At 35.1% G+C, this 12,484-nt stretch overlaps 1 protein-coding gene across 1 annotated transcript; it reads left to right on the forward strand.

Moving 5' to 3' along the window:
- Nucleotides 1–192: 192 nt before the first annotated feature.
- On the forward strand, nt 193–10,823 carry LOC121421429 (SOSS complex subunit B1-like). The gene is made up of 7 exons (XM_041616125.1): nt 193–295; nt 5,101–5,308; nt 6,414–6,552; nt 7,088–7,159; nt 7,545–7,617; nt 8,565–8,646; nt 9,205–10,823. Exons 2-7 carry the CDS (start codon nt 5,215–5,217, stop codon nt 9,396–9,398), a joined length of 654 nt encoding a protein of 217 aa, XP_041472059.1. The 5' UTR covers nt 193–295; nt 5,101–5,214; the 3' UTR covers nt 9,399–10,823.
- Nucleotides 10,824–12,484: the final 1,661 nt, after the last annotated feature.

The following is a 12,484-nucleotide window of genomic DNA, read 5'->3' on the forward strand; positions in this document are numbered from 1 at the left end:
TTAATGGGTATATGAGCGGTTCTAACCAACCTAGCCATTTTAGGGGACTCATCTAGCTTACTCGAGTTTACACATTGAGTAATTAACATTAGAGATGTATACTAGTTACGTTATTAGTCATAGAGATATATACTTATTAAGTATACATCTCTATGTTATTAGTATGCATATCTCTATGTAATTAACCCAACACTCCAACAGTCCCAACTGGCGTTCCATATACTTGTAATTGACGGTCACATCAAAGAAAGAACTAGCCGGTTAGGTTAAAATTTTGAGAAAATTACACGTTGTTGTGAGTCATAGAATCCACTTGTCATAGTTTTTAAAACTAATTGGTATTTCTCTCTTAGAATTTTTATATTTCTCCTGTATTTAGACTTATTTCAAATGTTTAAAATCCAAGTAAAGCAGCATTTTTTTTTCATTGACCCATGTACTTAATTTGTTGTAGTGTTGACTTTTGCCTTTGTGTCGATGAGAGTGAGATGAACGTTGAGTCTGAGAGTTGAGTAATAAAAAAAGCCATTCTCATTTTTCTGAAAGACTGAAACTAAAAAAGTTTGTATTGAAAGCATCAGTTCAGTCTCTATTTCAGTGGTCTTTCTGGACTTAGTGTTGCTTGATTGCTTCAGAAGTTCAGACGTCAGTTTCACTAATCTGGACACTCATTCAATGAACAAGGTTATGATATAACCTTGTTCTCAGTTATAATTATATCTCCATGTGTGGCAAAATAAGGGTGGCAATGTTTGGCTTATTTTCTCTTTTTCTTTGGGGCAAATGCTTGATTTTTTTACACTGACAGTTTCCATTAGACCTGTTATTCATACAACTTGGCTCTTATTTAAATTTGATTCTTTATATCATTTTTTTTAAATTAAAAATAGAGATCAAAAATGAAAATTTTCTTGCCATATTACTTTTCACCAATAGAGGGCGTACACAAAAATATGCCCAAAATTCAAGTTTTTGAGCGCTCTGGTGAATACAAAAATTATTCCCACGTTACTAATGATAAATAAATTAAAACTGTATGGAAATTAGTAATTTTGGTCACAAAAGTAATATTTTAATGATTTTTTAAAGTGTGTGCTCAATACAGCATTGGCATACCATAGTCCTACCTGTAGATTCTCCACACGCCAGATGGTAGCAGTGAACAAGTGAATCTGGACACTAACAAAGTTAAAAACATTAATTTTGTGATTTTTTGAAACTCGATTTCGCTCACGTCGGCAAATTAAGGGGAAGGGTGCCAACAAACAACAGGGTTGAGTGAGTAAGTTAATCGGCACGCGGCACTCATCCAGGGACAAGTCAAGGTTATGGCACACGCCTGACACGGCACTCATTCAATGAACAAGGTTATGAGAACCTTGTTCTCAGTTACATCTCCGACTATGTGTGGCAAAATTAGGTTGACAATGTTTGGATTATTTTCTCTTTTTCTTTTGGACAAATGCTTGATTTTTTTTACACTGTCAGTTTCCATTACAGCTTTTCATTATATAACTTGGCTCTTAAGTAAATTTGATTCTTTGAACTATTTTTTCTTTATTAAAAATAGAGCTTGAAAAATGAAAATTTTCTTGCCATATTACTTTCCACCAAAATATGCCCAAAATTCAAGTTTTTGACCGCTCTGGTCAATACAAAAATTATTCTAAGCTTCTAATGAAAATTGAATTGCAACTGTATGTAAATTAATAATTTTAGTCACAAAAGTGATATTTTAATGATTTTTCAAAGTGTGTGCTCAATACAGCATTGGCATGCCATAGTCTTACCTGTAGATTCTCCACAGGCAGGATGGTAGCAGTGAACAAGTGTCATATGGGGAAAATGAGAGACAAGGTTTGGAAGAGGGCACAAGGACAGCGCATGTGGATAATTCTACCTTTTATTCCCCAGGAACCTCTGATAATATCACAGAGGTTCCTGGAGAATAAAAGGTGGAATTATTCACATCCATATACATCTCTAATTTTTAGGGAAAAAAATTGAAGATTTTTTTTAAATGTAAAATTCGTCTACTCCTTCACCCTTCCACCATTTCCCTCGTACACAACCCAAAATTGCGATATGCGAAGGTCTACTTACTCAACACTAGGACGCTCTTACCGAGCATTTCATTATGCTCTCTTAACTGTCCAGTCTTCCCCTTGTACTGTCTGAGCACACATGCACCTTCTCTAAATGAGAAAAAAAATAAAAGAATTTTTTTTTAATTCCAAACATATACTGCTGTCTATGTAAACAGGACAAAAATTACACAGGAGCTCATCCTCAAATGCTCAAAGAGCCCCAGAAAATCCCCATTCATTGCAATGATAAAGTTTATCCAATGTTGCGGATTTAGCTTTTTGGCAGTAGGTTGTGAAAATAGCCCAAAAAATTAGAGAGAAAAAAATTCCTGATCTGAAACATTGTAGGTTAAAAACTCTATAAAAAAGCCAAATTTTGCCAGCTAAATTATTATCACATAATTTTATTCAACACATGTCTGCAAGGGCGCCGGAAGCGGGGGGCAGGGGGGGCACTTGCCCCCCCAAAGAAAATGTTGGGGGGGCAAAACGAGATTTTGCCCCCCCAATGTGCCCCCCTAAAAGTAGAAAAATTATATTATTTAAGGACAAATGTAAACGATGAAGGCACTTTTCTGCCTAAGAATTGTCATTTCTTTTGTCAAAAATGAAAAAATTTCGCCCCTGACGGGGCAATTACACATCTTAGTAAGCCTTGCGTCTTTTGACGAACATGTCCCTCTGTGAAACATACCTTTGATAAGCCCCTTTTCCATCTTATTACAGTGTGATAACGTTTAACCTTTTAAACCCCATTCCACAGAGAACAAGACCGCTGGAAGACCTTTGAAAGACCATGAATTTTGGTTGATCTTTCAGAGGTCTCTAAATGAACCTACAATGGTCTTTGAGGTCTTACACGAGTCCTGACCAATCTTTCAGTGGTCTTCGTGGGCTCCAAAACCTTTTGAAACGGTTCAAAACACTCTTACAGCGGTCTTACAGGAAAATTGTCTTTCAGTGGTCTTTCAGCAGTCTTTCAGCGGTCTTTCGATGAACTTTCAAAGGTCTTCATAGTCTTTCATTGATCTTTCGGCAGTCTCTCAAGATTTTTGCGGATCATTGAAAGACCAGGCAAAGTCCATGGAAAGAATTCAGAAAGATCACTTATTGCATAAAAGATCTCTGAAAGACCATTGAAAGATCTCGAGAGGACAAGTCTAAGACCAGTACGACAAGAAATATCCATCATTCTTTCAGAGTTCTTTGAGGGGTCTTTCTGAGCCATTCCACAGAGATGACAAATTTCATTGATCTTGAAAACCGCTGTAAGACCTCACCAATTTTAAGTCTTTCAGTGGTCTTTCAATGGTCTCCGTTCTGTGGAATGGGGGCCTATTAATGAATACATTTCAGACTAAAAAATTTGCATGCTGGCTGTGTCGGCTAACAAACGCGCGGATAAAACATGACTTGTCGGATAAAACGTCCTACAAGTCATGAAACGCTCCCCGGACCCGATATCACCAACGCCCGTGAACGCTAGTTACTCGAGCAACATATGGAATCTGGAAATAGCTGTAAAACCGAATAGTTTAAAGAGTTATAGAGGATTGAGTAGTTGCTTATTGGATAAATGAGAAGATGCTAGCTTGAGTCGGCGAATGGAGTGCAGAGCAGGAGTACCTCTATCAACTAATCAAGCCTCTTCTTCAACCTTTTCTGGTTTACGCTCGTTTGAACAAAAAATTACTCGACTATCAACTGTCTACTTCCTCCTATCAATTTCACTTCTTCCTCTATCCACTTTTTTTTCGAAAACTCCACATGGTGTACCGTCAACCACATCCGCTGTTGGAATGTAATTGTTTTCTTCTAAATAATGTTACATAATGTACATTATGAACTGCCGTAGTTTGTTAGTTCATGATTATTTACAAATGAATATTTCCTGGAATTTGATATTCATCATTTCCTAGTTATGGTCACATTTTCCCCAGAAAATATGTAAAGAAAAAAGAAGATTTTGAAGGGGTCATCCAAAAGTGCTTCCCAGCCATACAAAACATGCCAAAGGAAACACATAAATCGAGTAATGTTTTAAATTTTCAGAAAAGTTTTAAATTGTTAGACAATAATTAAGCAGGTCATATTTCTTTTTCCTCCAGTTACAAAATATGAAACGTTTTGCCTATGCATGGATAATCAGGGACTCTCTCCAATGCTCTCCACGTCAGAACAGTATGACATTTTGAATTTAAAAAGACATTCATTAGAATGTATTTTGTTTCTGTTGTTACGCTTCTTCTGCTTAATACACTCCTTGAAACTTATGATAATTGTGCTCTCTCGCGTCGTCCGTGTATGTAAATGTACATAAATAAATATTTCTGAAAGGATATTGCATGAAAAATGTAATTTCTGGTATTTTGAGTCAATATAAGCGTATTACGTAATTTAATTGATCAGACACGAAAACCATATTCCGAATTAAGCGATCGTTTTGCGCGTAGATTTTATAGGTTCTCATAAACTCTGAGTATAGTCTTTCGTAGTGAATTTTATGTTTAATTCTCAAGAAATTTATTTTTGAATTCTCTTAGAAACGCAACTTTTAAACTCCATTTTTACACAAAGTCCTTATCGTACGGGGGGGAGGGTCCCACGCCCTCTCCCCCTCGATCGCTTCGGTATCTCACGCTGTCAAAAATATTGTGCACCCTTCGGGATTTTGCCCCCCCAAATCTGAAAGTGTTCCGGTGCGCCTGCATGTCTGAGTCCTTCATCAAATCTCTTTTTTCCTGTAGGATAGAAATTCCTTGCTGAAAGGCCACCATCTTCTATTTAAAGAAATAACATCATCTCTTAGAATGGTAGATGGTACAAATGTAAAATTTGTGATGGCATTTTTGTTAGCAACTTTGTAATAGGCATTGGATTAGGATGAAATGTTGTTGAGTAGGGGCACCTTGACTTCATTGTATTATCTTACAACTTGACTAAGCTACATTGGAACAATTTTCCTGATATAACAAAACCTTTTCAATTTGGATTTTCTTATTTTATTTTTCAGGTGGGGCTCTTTAAGATATCAGAGTTCTTTCTTCCCACCACTGACTGTGATCCAATCAGCTGTGGGTGTTTACTGATTATCATCCAAATAGAGCACAGAAAGAGAACTGATGAGATGGCTAAGGAAAGGGAACAGAAGGTGACCTTAATCAAAGACTTGCGACCTGGATTGAAGAATCTACAGATCACTTTCATTGTCCTTGATATTGGTAGGCTGCTATCCATCTATTTTTGTTTCAAGATTTTATCAAACCAGATTATATCAGATTAGGAGACAAATATTTTTTTTTCAAATTAATACTTTTTTTCTCTCCAAAAACTTAATCTTGATTCACAATGTGATTCATAGGTATGGTCCAGTAGCATAAAACTTTTTTTTTTATGACTCAATTTTGAACCATTTTAGGGTTTTAATCCTTAATGATGAATGACATGCACTTTTATAATGCCTAGGCTACCGTACTTCAGTGTCATTGTTAATAGTGGGAGTTCCTGAGCTGTAATTTTAAAGGGATGATAACCTTGCTGAGGACAGACTAATTTGCTCCTACCAGAATGACAGGCATCCTGTATCTCTTCCTAGTGCATAATCATTGATACTTAACATGTTAGATGAAATTGAAGTTATTAGTTTCCAAACAGGGGATAAATAATCATGGTTTTCTATATATCATGCCTAAAACACATCTGACGGGCACACAAGCAGAGGTATGTGACTCAGGGATCCCATATCTGCTGGAATAATTCTTGACAATACAGCACTGGTACCCTATTGAGAAATTGTAGATGTCTTCATGAATAGTTAGGCACTCAGCTTATAAAGCTCAGGCCATTCCTATCTGATAAAAGTTCAAAATGATTGTTGAATTAGCATCTGAATCAGTGATTATTGTTTTTAAATCCTGGATAAAGTTACCAACTGTCTTAAATGCTGAAGTAAATGCTCTGTTTTAATTTGAGTTTTAGAAATACTCCCCCCGTGGAATTCACATACAAGTGATTTGTCCCAAATCAAATATTTTTTGGACCACAGAAATCTGTTCAACTTTGACATAGAAGGGGTATACAACAAATCAGTATAAGATTAAGATTTGCATAATATAGTCTAAAGATTTGGTTTACTTGGGTGAATAGTTGATATAAAAAAGTTCACTTATCCAAGTTTACCTATATGTTGGTCGATCAAATGCATTAGATGATTTTTTTTCAATAATAATTTTTTTATTTTATGTTTCCCTTTTTTAACTGTTACACTTACATGTATGTAGTCAAATGATTTGATTGAATATTTTTAAATTGTTCTGCAAATTTCAGAGAAGCCTACAAAGACCAAAGACGGGCATGAGGTGAGGTCGTGTAAGGTGGCCGATAAAACGGGAAGTATCAATATGTCTTTATGGGATGAACTTGGAGAAATCATTCAGAGTGGAGATATCATCAGATTGACAAAAGGGTAAGAGTTCCTTAGATTCTCAAAGAAAAATGTAGTCCCCAGTACCTTTAATTCCCTGACAAATATTCCCAATGGAAATTTTATGTGTACGAGATGGGATATTCCTAAATTAGTTATACTTACACACCTCCAGGACTGCACACCACATACTTTTCTTGAATTTGCTGATCTGGACTTAAGATTGCAGCAAAACAGGTATTTGTTTGTATTTTGGGGTGCAAAAATTGATGTCTTCTTGAAACAAGTTTTCCATAAGCCTTTTAGTGTATTATTAGCACAAATTCTAATCACATAAAATAGGCCTATCCATACAGTGTTCTGAATTTTGAGAGAGCAGCAATATAATTTACATGAAATATACAAAGATGCTTGTGTTGGTTTGATTCTTGGCTAAAGGTAAGTAGGTGCATGGAAAGATAAGGGAAGTATGAAACAAACAGAAGAATTGAACTATTATAATCATGTTATGTGCAATATCTAAAACAAATATGTAGTATGATCATCATGTTTTTATTATAATTTTTTTTTCACACAGGTATTCTTCAATGTACAGAAATCATCTGACTCTCTACAGTGGACAGGCTGGAAAACTTCAAAAAGTTGGAGAGTGAGTATAAAAAAAAGTATAGAAAGATAAAATTGTGAATTAGACATTGTAAATCGGTAATATGACACAAACTGTCACTGAAAATATCACAGATTTCAGCATACTTAGATCCATATATGTGTAACCCTTAGTATTAAAGATGAAATTCAATTAGAGGACACAAATTGTCACTGAAAATATCACAGATTTCAGCATACTTAGATCCATATTTGTGTAGCCCTTAGTATTAAAGATGAAATTCAATGTGAGAGATATTCTTGTCTTAGAGCAAATCTCGACTATGAAATAAGTTATGTATCACTTTAATAGTCCTTTCACTTTCAACAGATGAAGAGTAATATATTCATTCAATGTTTCATTTTTTTCCTTCATATATTTATGACAGGTACTGTCTGATATTCTCAGAGACTCCCAACATGAGTGAACCTAATCCTGAATTCCTTGCTCAAGCAAAAATAGTAAGTCTATTGTTTATGATGTTTAGTGATGATATAAGGAAAATATCTTGTGCATGTATAAAACAGATATGAGATAAGAAGGAATGTTGAAAAGAAGATGCTGGTGCTGATGATGTTGATGGTGATCAAGTGACGATAATTGATGATGATGATGGTGTTGATGTTGATGATGATGACGACGATGACGATGATGATGAGTCACATGATTGCATGGCTCCATGATTATATACCTGTTTGTAATTTGTAAACATTGAAATGAACAGACTCCTCTGAAGGTTAGCATTGTAATGTCTGATGGAAAATGCGAACCATGAGTGAAGTTTTTTAAGTTTTCCAGACGACAGAAGAGTATGTCCTGTTTCCATACCTCTTGAGATGTGGGAATAATGCTAGAAGAGTGTAGGCCATGACGAGGTAATGACTCCTCTCATTTAGCGATGACACGTATCTTTTGACCTGACCATGGATGGCTAAAGAGCTATAAGCAGGCCCTTAAAGTCAGGGTGGTGTTTCACAAAGATTTAAGTATGACCCAGAGTCTTACTGAAATTTCAGTTGTGTGTGGTATATAACACCATCAATATATTGGTCAGATCATGCGCACTACCCCATATCTATCAATCAGATTATGTGGTAATAACGTGTGTGTTGCGTTTAAGATCACACTTATTTGTTTGTGAAACACCCCCAGGTCTTATCTTGACCTAAAGCTACTGCATCCTGGCTATGAGCTCAGGACAGGGATGGTGTGATGACATAACTTCCTACACCCAGTGAGCAAAAATGCTGCTCTGTTAGAACAAATTCACAATCAGTATAATCTTATCCAGAAATAATGCTAAATGAGGAAGAGGAAAGTGAGGAAAATGACCACTTTCCTATTAAAAAGAAGATTTTTTTCCAAAGATTTTTAATAAACCTATTGAATTGTGGTTTTGTTTCATCAGAATATGCAAGATGGTAGAAGCAACTCGCCCACAGGGAGTAATCAAGGAATGGTTCAACAGGGCCCTAACAAACCAAGTAATGGTAGGTTGTTTTCGTTTTTGTCTCCTGACATGCGTAAATACAGCTGTAAGCAAATTGATGAATGTATATAGGCATTGCGTAATATTGATTTGAGGTGTTGATGATTGCACGTATGCACGTACCTTTTAAATTTTATCTTTTGTTTAAATCGGTAATACATAATTTGGTTTATAATCCTTTTTGAAGCTTGGCTTTTATATAAGGCTCAGCCTTTCTACCACTCCTTGTACTTTCATTTCTATCGAGTAAAGTGATTTTTCATTCTTGGTTATTTGTTTGTATTGTTTTGCTTACTATTGTCATAATTATTTGTATTATGTATTGTCTATGTTATTATGTCTTTATATATGTTTGTTTTTAATGAAAGTATTACATAAATGAATTGAAACGAATTGACTTGAAAAACTGTACAGCTGATCTGCTGATGCTCATTGAATTCCTAACTATTCAATTTGATCTTGCAACTCTACCTCACTTCAAATTAATTCATTGATACAAGAGATGACAGTTTTATCAGTGACCCATCTTGACAATCCTTCAATGCATTTTATTTCACAGGTGTTAGGTTGGGAAACAGTGGCGGCCCTCCCGGCAATATGGACCAGCAGCATCAACGTCCTCCTACACCCCCACCCCAGGGATTCCCCCACCAGTCACACCAGCCCCACCAAGCTATCCGAGGAGGGCGGGGTCATATCCCCCCTAACAGAGGTGCATTTGCAGGAAGAAGTCGAGGAAGGAGAGGACGATAGTGCCTTGCCTGTGTGGTATATGAATAACAAACTGATGTAATAAACAAACTGTCTGAAGACAATGATGACTCCATACATACAGTGACTGCAAAGACAATGCTAAAACTCTGAAAGTTGGTGCTGTTTATCGTCTAGAGTCTTGAACACATATTTGGATGTCAATGATTCTGTGGATGGATGAACTACAGCTGCCTTCTACCATATGGTGTACTCAATGTGAAAACAAATTTCTTCTTGTTGATAGATCAAAGATGTCTGTGATCTAAGCCAAACCCAAATCTGTGAAGATCTTGCAGTATACACTCGTCTAGAGCCTGGTTGGTGAAACCCCCAGCACCAAGTTGTAATATATGATGTATGTGCTGACCAATTCATCATTGTGTCCAAAGTTTTTTTTTGTTGGGCAAAATATTTTTAAATTACAGGTAGTTTCTTTGAATATTGTGTCATATCTTTTAAAATTTTACATGCTACTGCGATCATCATTATTACCCACCTGGTTGGTTCCTCCTAAAATTAACTATACAGATAATTTTTCATAAAGATATTTTTGAAAAATTTTCAAATGAGTATATTCTGTTGAATAGTATAACTTAATACCTACTTTATCACAAGTCTCTAAGTGCTCTTCAGTAATGCAGCATAATTACCCTGGCTTTAGCAGAGCAGCTGTTACACGCACTGCGTTTCAAGGGATACATCTTTGCCAGTTACCCATTTACCTCACCTTGGTTTAAGTGCAGCAAAATATGGATCAATTTCTTGTTGAAGGAAATTATGTCATGGCTGAGATTCAAACCCAACACCCTCTGTTTCAATGGCCAGAGCCTAATCCAATGGGTCATGATGATCAATAGTAATTGATGGTATCAGTTGTCTTTGTCAATGATGTGTTTTGAACTGTTTGTTTTCAACGCAATTTGAAAATTTATATTTCATTTGTAATTTTCAGTAATGCCTTAGCATCACATCCATTAAGCTTGGACATCACATTGAACCCACCCCTCTTTTGTGAAATATGCTTTGCTTTGCTCTTTTAAAACCCTTTTGAAAATGTTCTTATGAACTTTGACCATGTTGTGGTATCATCATAATAAAAATAAAATTTAAAAATATTAAAATTTTGAATCTTATATCAGATGATTTTGAAAGCTCAAGTCCTCATTTGATGAAACATGCATGGTAATGACTATCAAGTATCAGCAAAGAGAATAGTAATATTTCAGGTCACTCAACCAAAATCAAAGTTCGCTAGACTTCAGTGACCTGATATCAACTTAAAAACTTAACCAAATTTTAAAAACCCTTACCAGACTTAAAATAGAAATTGACAAATCATACATTTCCCAATTTTAAGCTTATACAAAATATATCAATAAAAACCTTTTCACCACCTGCCAAATTAGTATTTGCTTGAGAATATATCCGATTATCAGGTTTCAAACTTTTTTTTTGTTTTTATAGGCATGGCATTTTAGGCCAAATAAGCACCAAACAAGGAATCACAAAATCTTGCAAATCTTCACACTCTTCACCCATTTGATCACTGAAATCTTTTCAGTGTCTTTTTCTTCTGCAAATTGTAAATACAAAGAATTCACAATTTGGAATATAAAGAAAATTATTGGTCTTTTCAACGTACAAACCTATGTAATCACACTGTTCCTGACACAGTACGATGTCATATAATTCAGGATGTCAAGCACAATAAAGGCTTTTTCAAAACCCCCTAATTTGACTTCTTTTTTAAAGCAAAATATTCATAAAATACAGACTTACATTGTTGTGCTTTGCAGCTTATAGAGTTTACACTTGTCAATTTTATGTTTATCTCCTCTCTAGGCTTTTTTTAAAGGTGATTTTTAAAATTGAAGCTTAAGTCTTTATTCTGTAAAATTTTGATGTAATGTTTGTGGGTATCACCATCTACAGAATTATGTTTGGGTCAAGTTCTAGGTCATCCAAATCAATTGAATTGGATAAGAAATGAGAATAGACATTTTTGTTCATAACTTGAAAATTAAATCAAACAGAATGAAACTTATATGAAAAGGTGATTGGATTTATTTGTAAGTCAAGATTAAAGGTCATTTTAGGTCAACAAATTAAAAAATCATGATCAAATTGATTTCTTTTTGGTTGTCATCAAAGTCAGCACTGCTGCTATTTTGAAGGCGTAATACAAGCAAGCACTGGAAGAGATAATCCACTTGTTTGCTTGAAAACCAAACCAAGGCAAGTCCACCTCAACAAAAAGTGACTTTGAACAAATAGAGAAAATTCAAACAAGAAATAGGATGAAAATTTCAACCATATCGGATGAATTATTAAGAACTATGATGTTGTAAAATTTCACATATTTTTACAAACTGGTTATATGCACAATATCACAGCGGTATGCAAATTAGAAAGTTGATTTTTTTTTCACAAAGAATTTCTTTATTATCTGATTATATTAATTTTTTTAAACAAATTTTACAATAAGGAAGCATCTCCATGGAATGAAAACAGGTTTCATCAATGGCAATCCCACAAATTCCAGGAATGAAGCCATGCTTCACATTATGAGGAAAAATTGAGGTATTTTAGATTTCGTAATATGAAAAAAAAAATAGTGACATCATCAGTTCCCTTCATTAGCATACTGACCAGGCCCCCGTCTTACAAAGAGTTGATCCAATCAATCGCAACTGTGGAAAGCCAACAAAGTCAACATATAAAATGCATCTTTGTTTTAAAAAAATATAGATATGAATGTATATCCATAAATTCATTGATTTCTTGACAGTTTGGTGTGTTCTCCTTCATTTACAAAGGACATTTTGCAAATTTCATAAGAAAAACTTATGACACAAATGGATTTTCATAGGGTCAATTGGATCAATCTTAATTCTTTGTAAGAACCCTGGAGCCTGTTTTACAAAGAGTTGTGATTGACCCGATCACTCGCAACTATGGACAGCCAGCAACATCAACATCTATTATGCATGTTTGCTCGAAATATTTTCTGTGATGTGTATTCATGCAGTCATTGTTTTTTTTTTCTTTTTCACCCCCCCCCCCCATACCCTCTATCACTCTACCCC

Source organism: Lytechinus variegatus, chromosome 1, assembly GCF_018143015.1.
Source record: "Lytechinus variegatus isolate NC3 chromosome 1, Lvar_3.0, whole genome shotgun sequence".
Taxonomy (NCBI): Eukaryota; Metazoa; Echinodermata; class Echinoidea; order Temnopleuroida; family Toxopneustidae; genus Lytechinus; species Lytechinus variegatus.

What these genes read in the sequence shown, in the direction of transcription:
- LOC121421429 (XM_041616125.1), top strand. Translation starts at nt 5,215, where the DNA reads ATGGCTAAGGAAAGGGAACAGAAGGTGACCTTAATCAAAGACTTGCGA. An exon ending in ATCATCAGATTGACAAAAGG is followed by an intron (nt 6,553 to 7,087) that starts GTAAGAGTTCCT and finishes TTTTTCACACAG; the next exon opens with GTATTCTTCAATGTACAGAA. An exon ending in TCCTTGCTCAAGCAAAAATA is followed by an intron (nt 7,618 to 8,564) that starts GTAAGTCTATTG and finishes TTGTTTCATCAG; the next exon opens with AATATGCAAGATGGTAGAAG.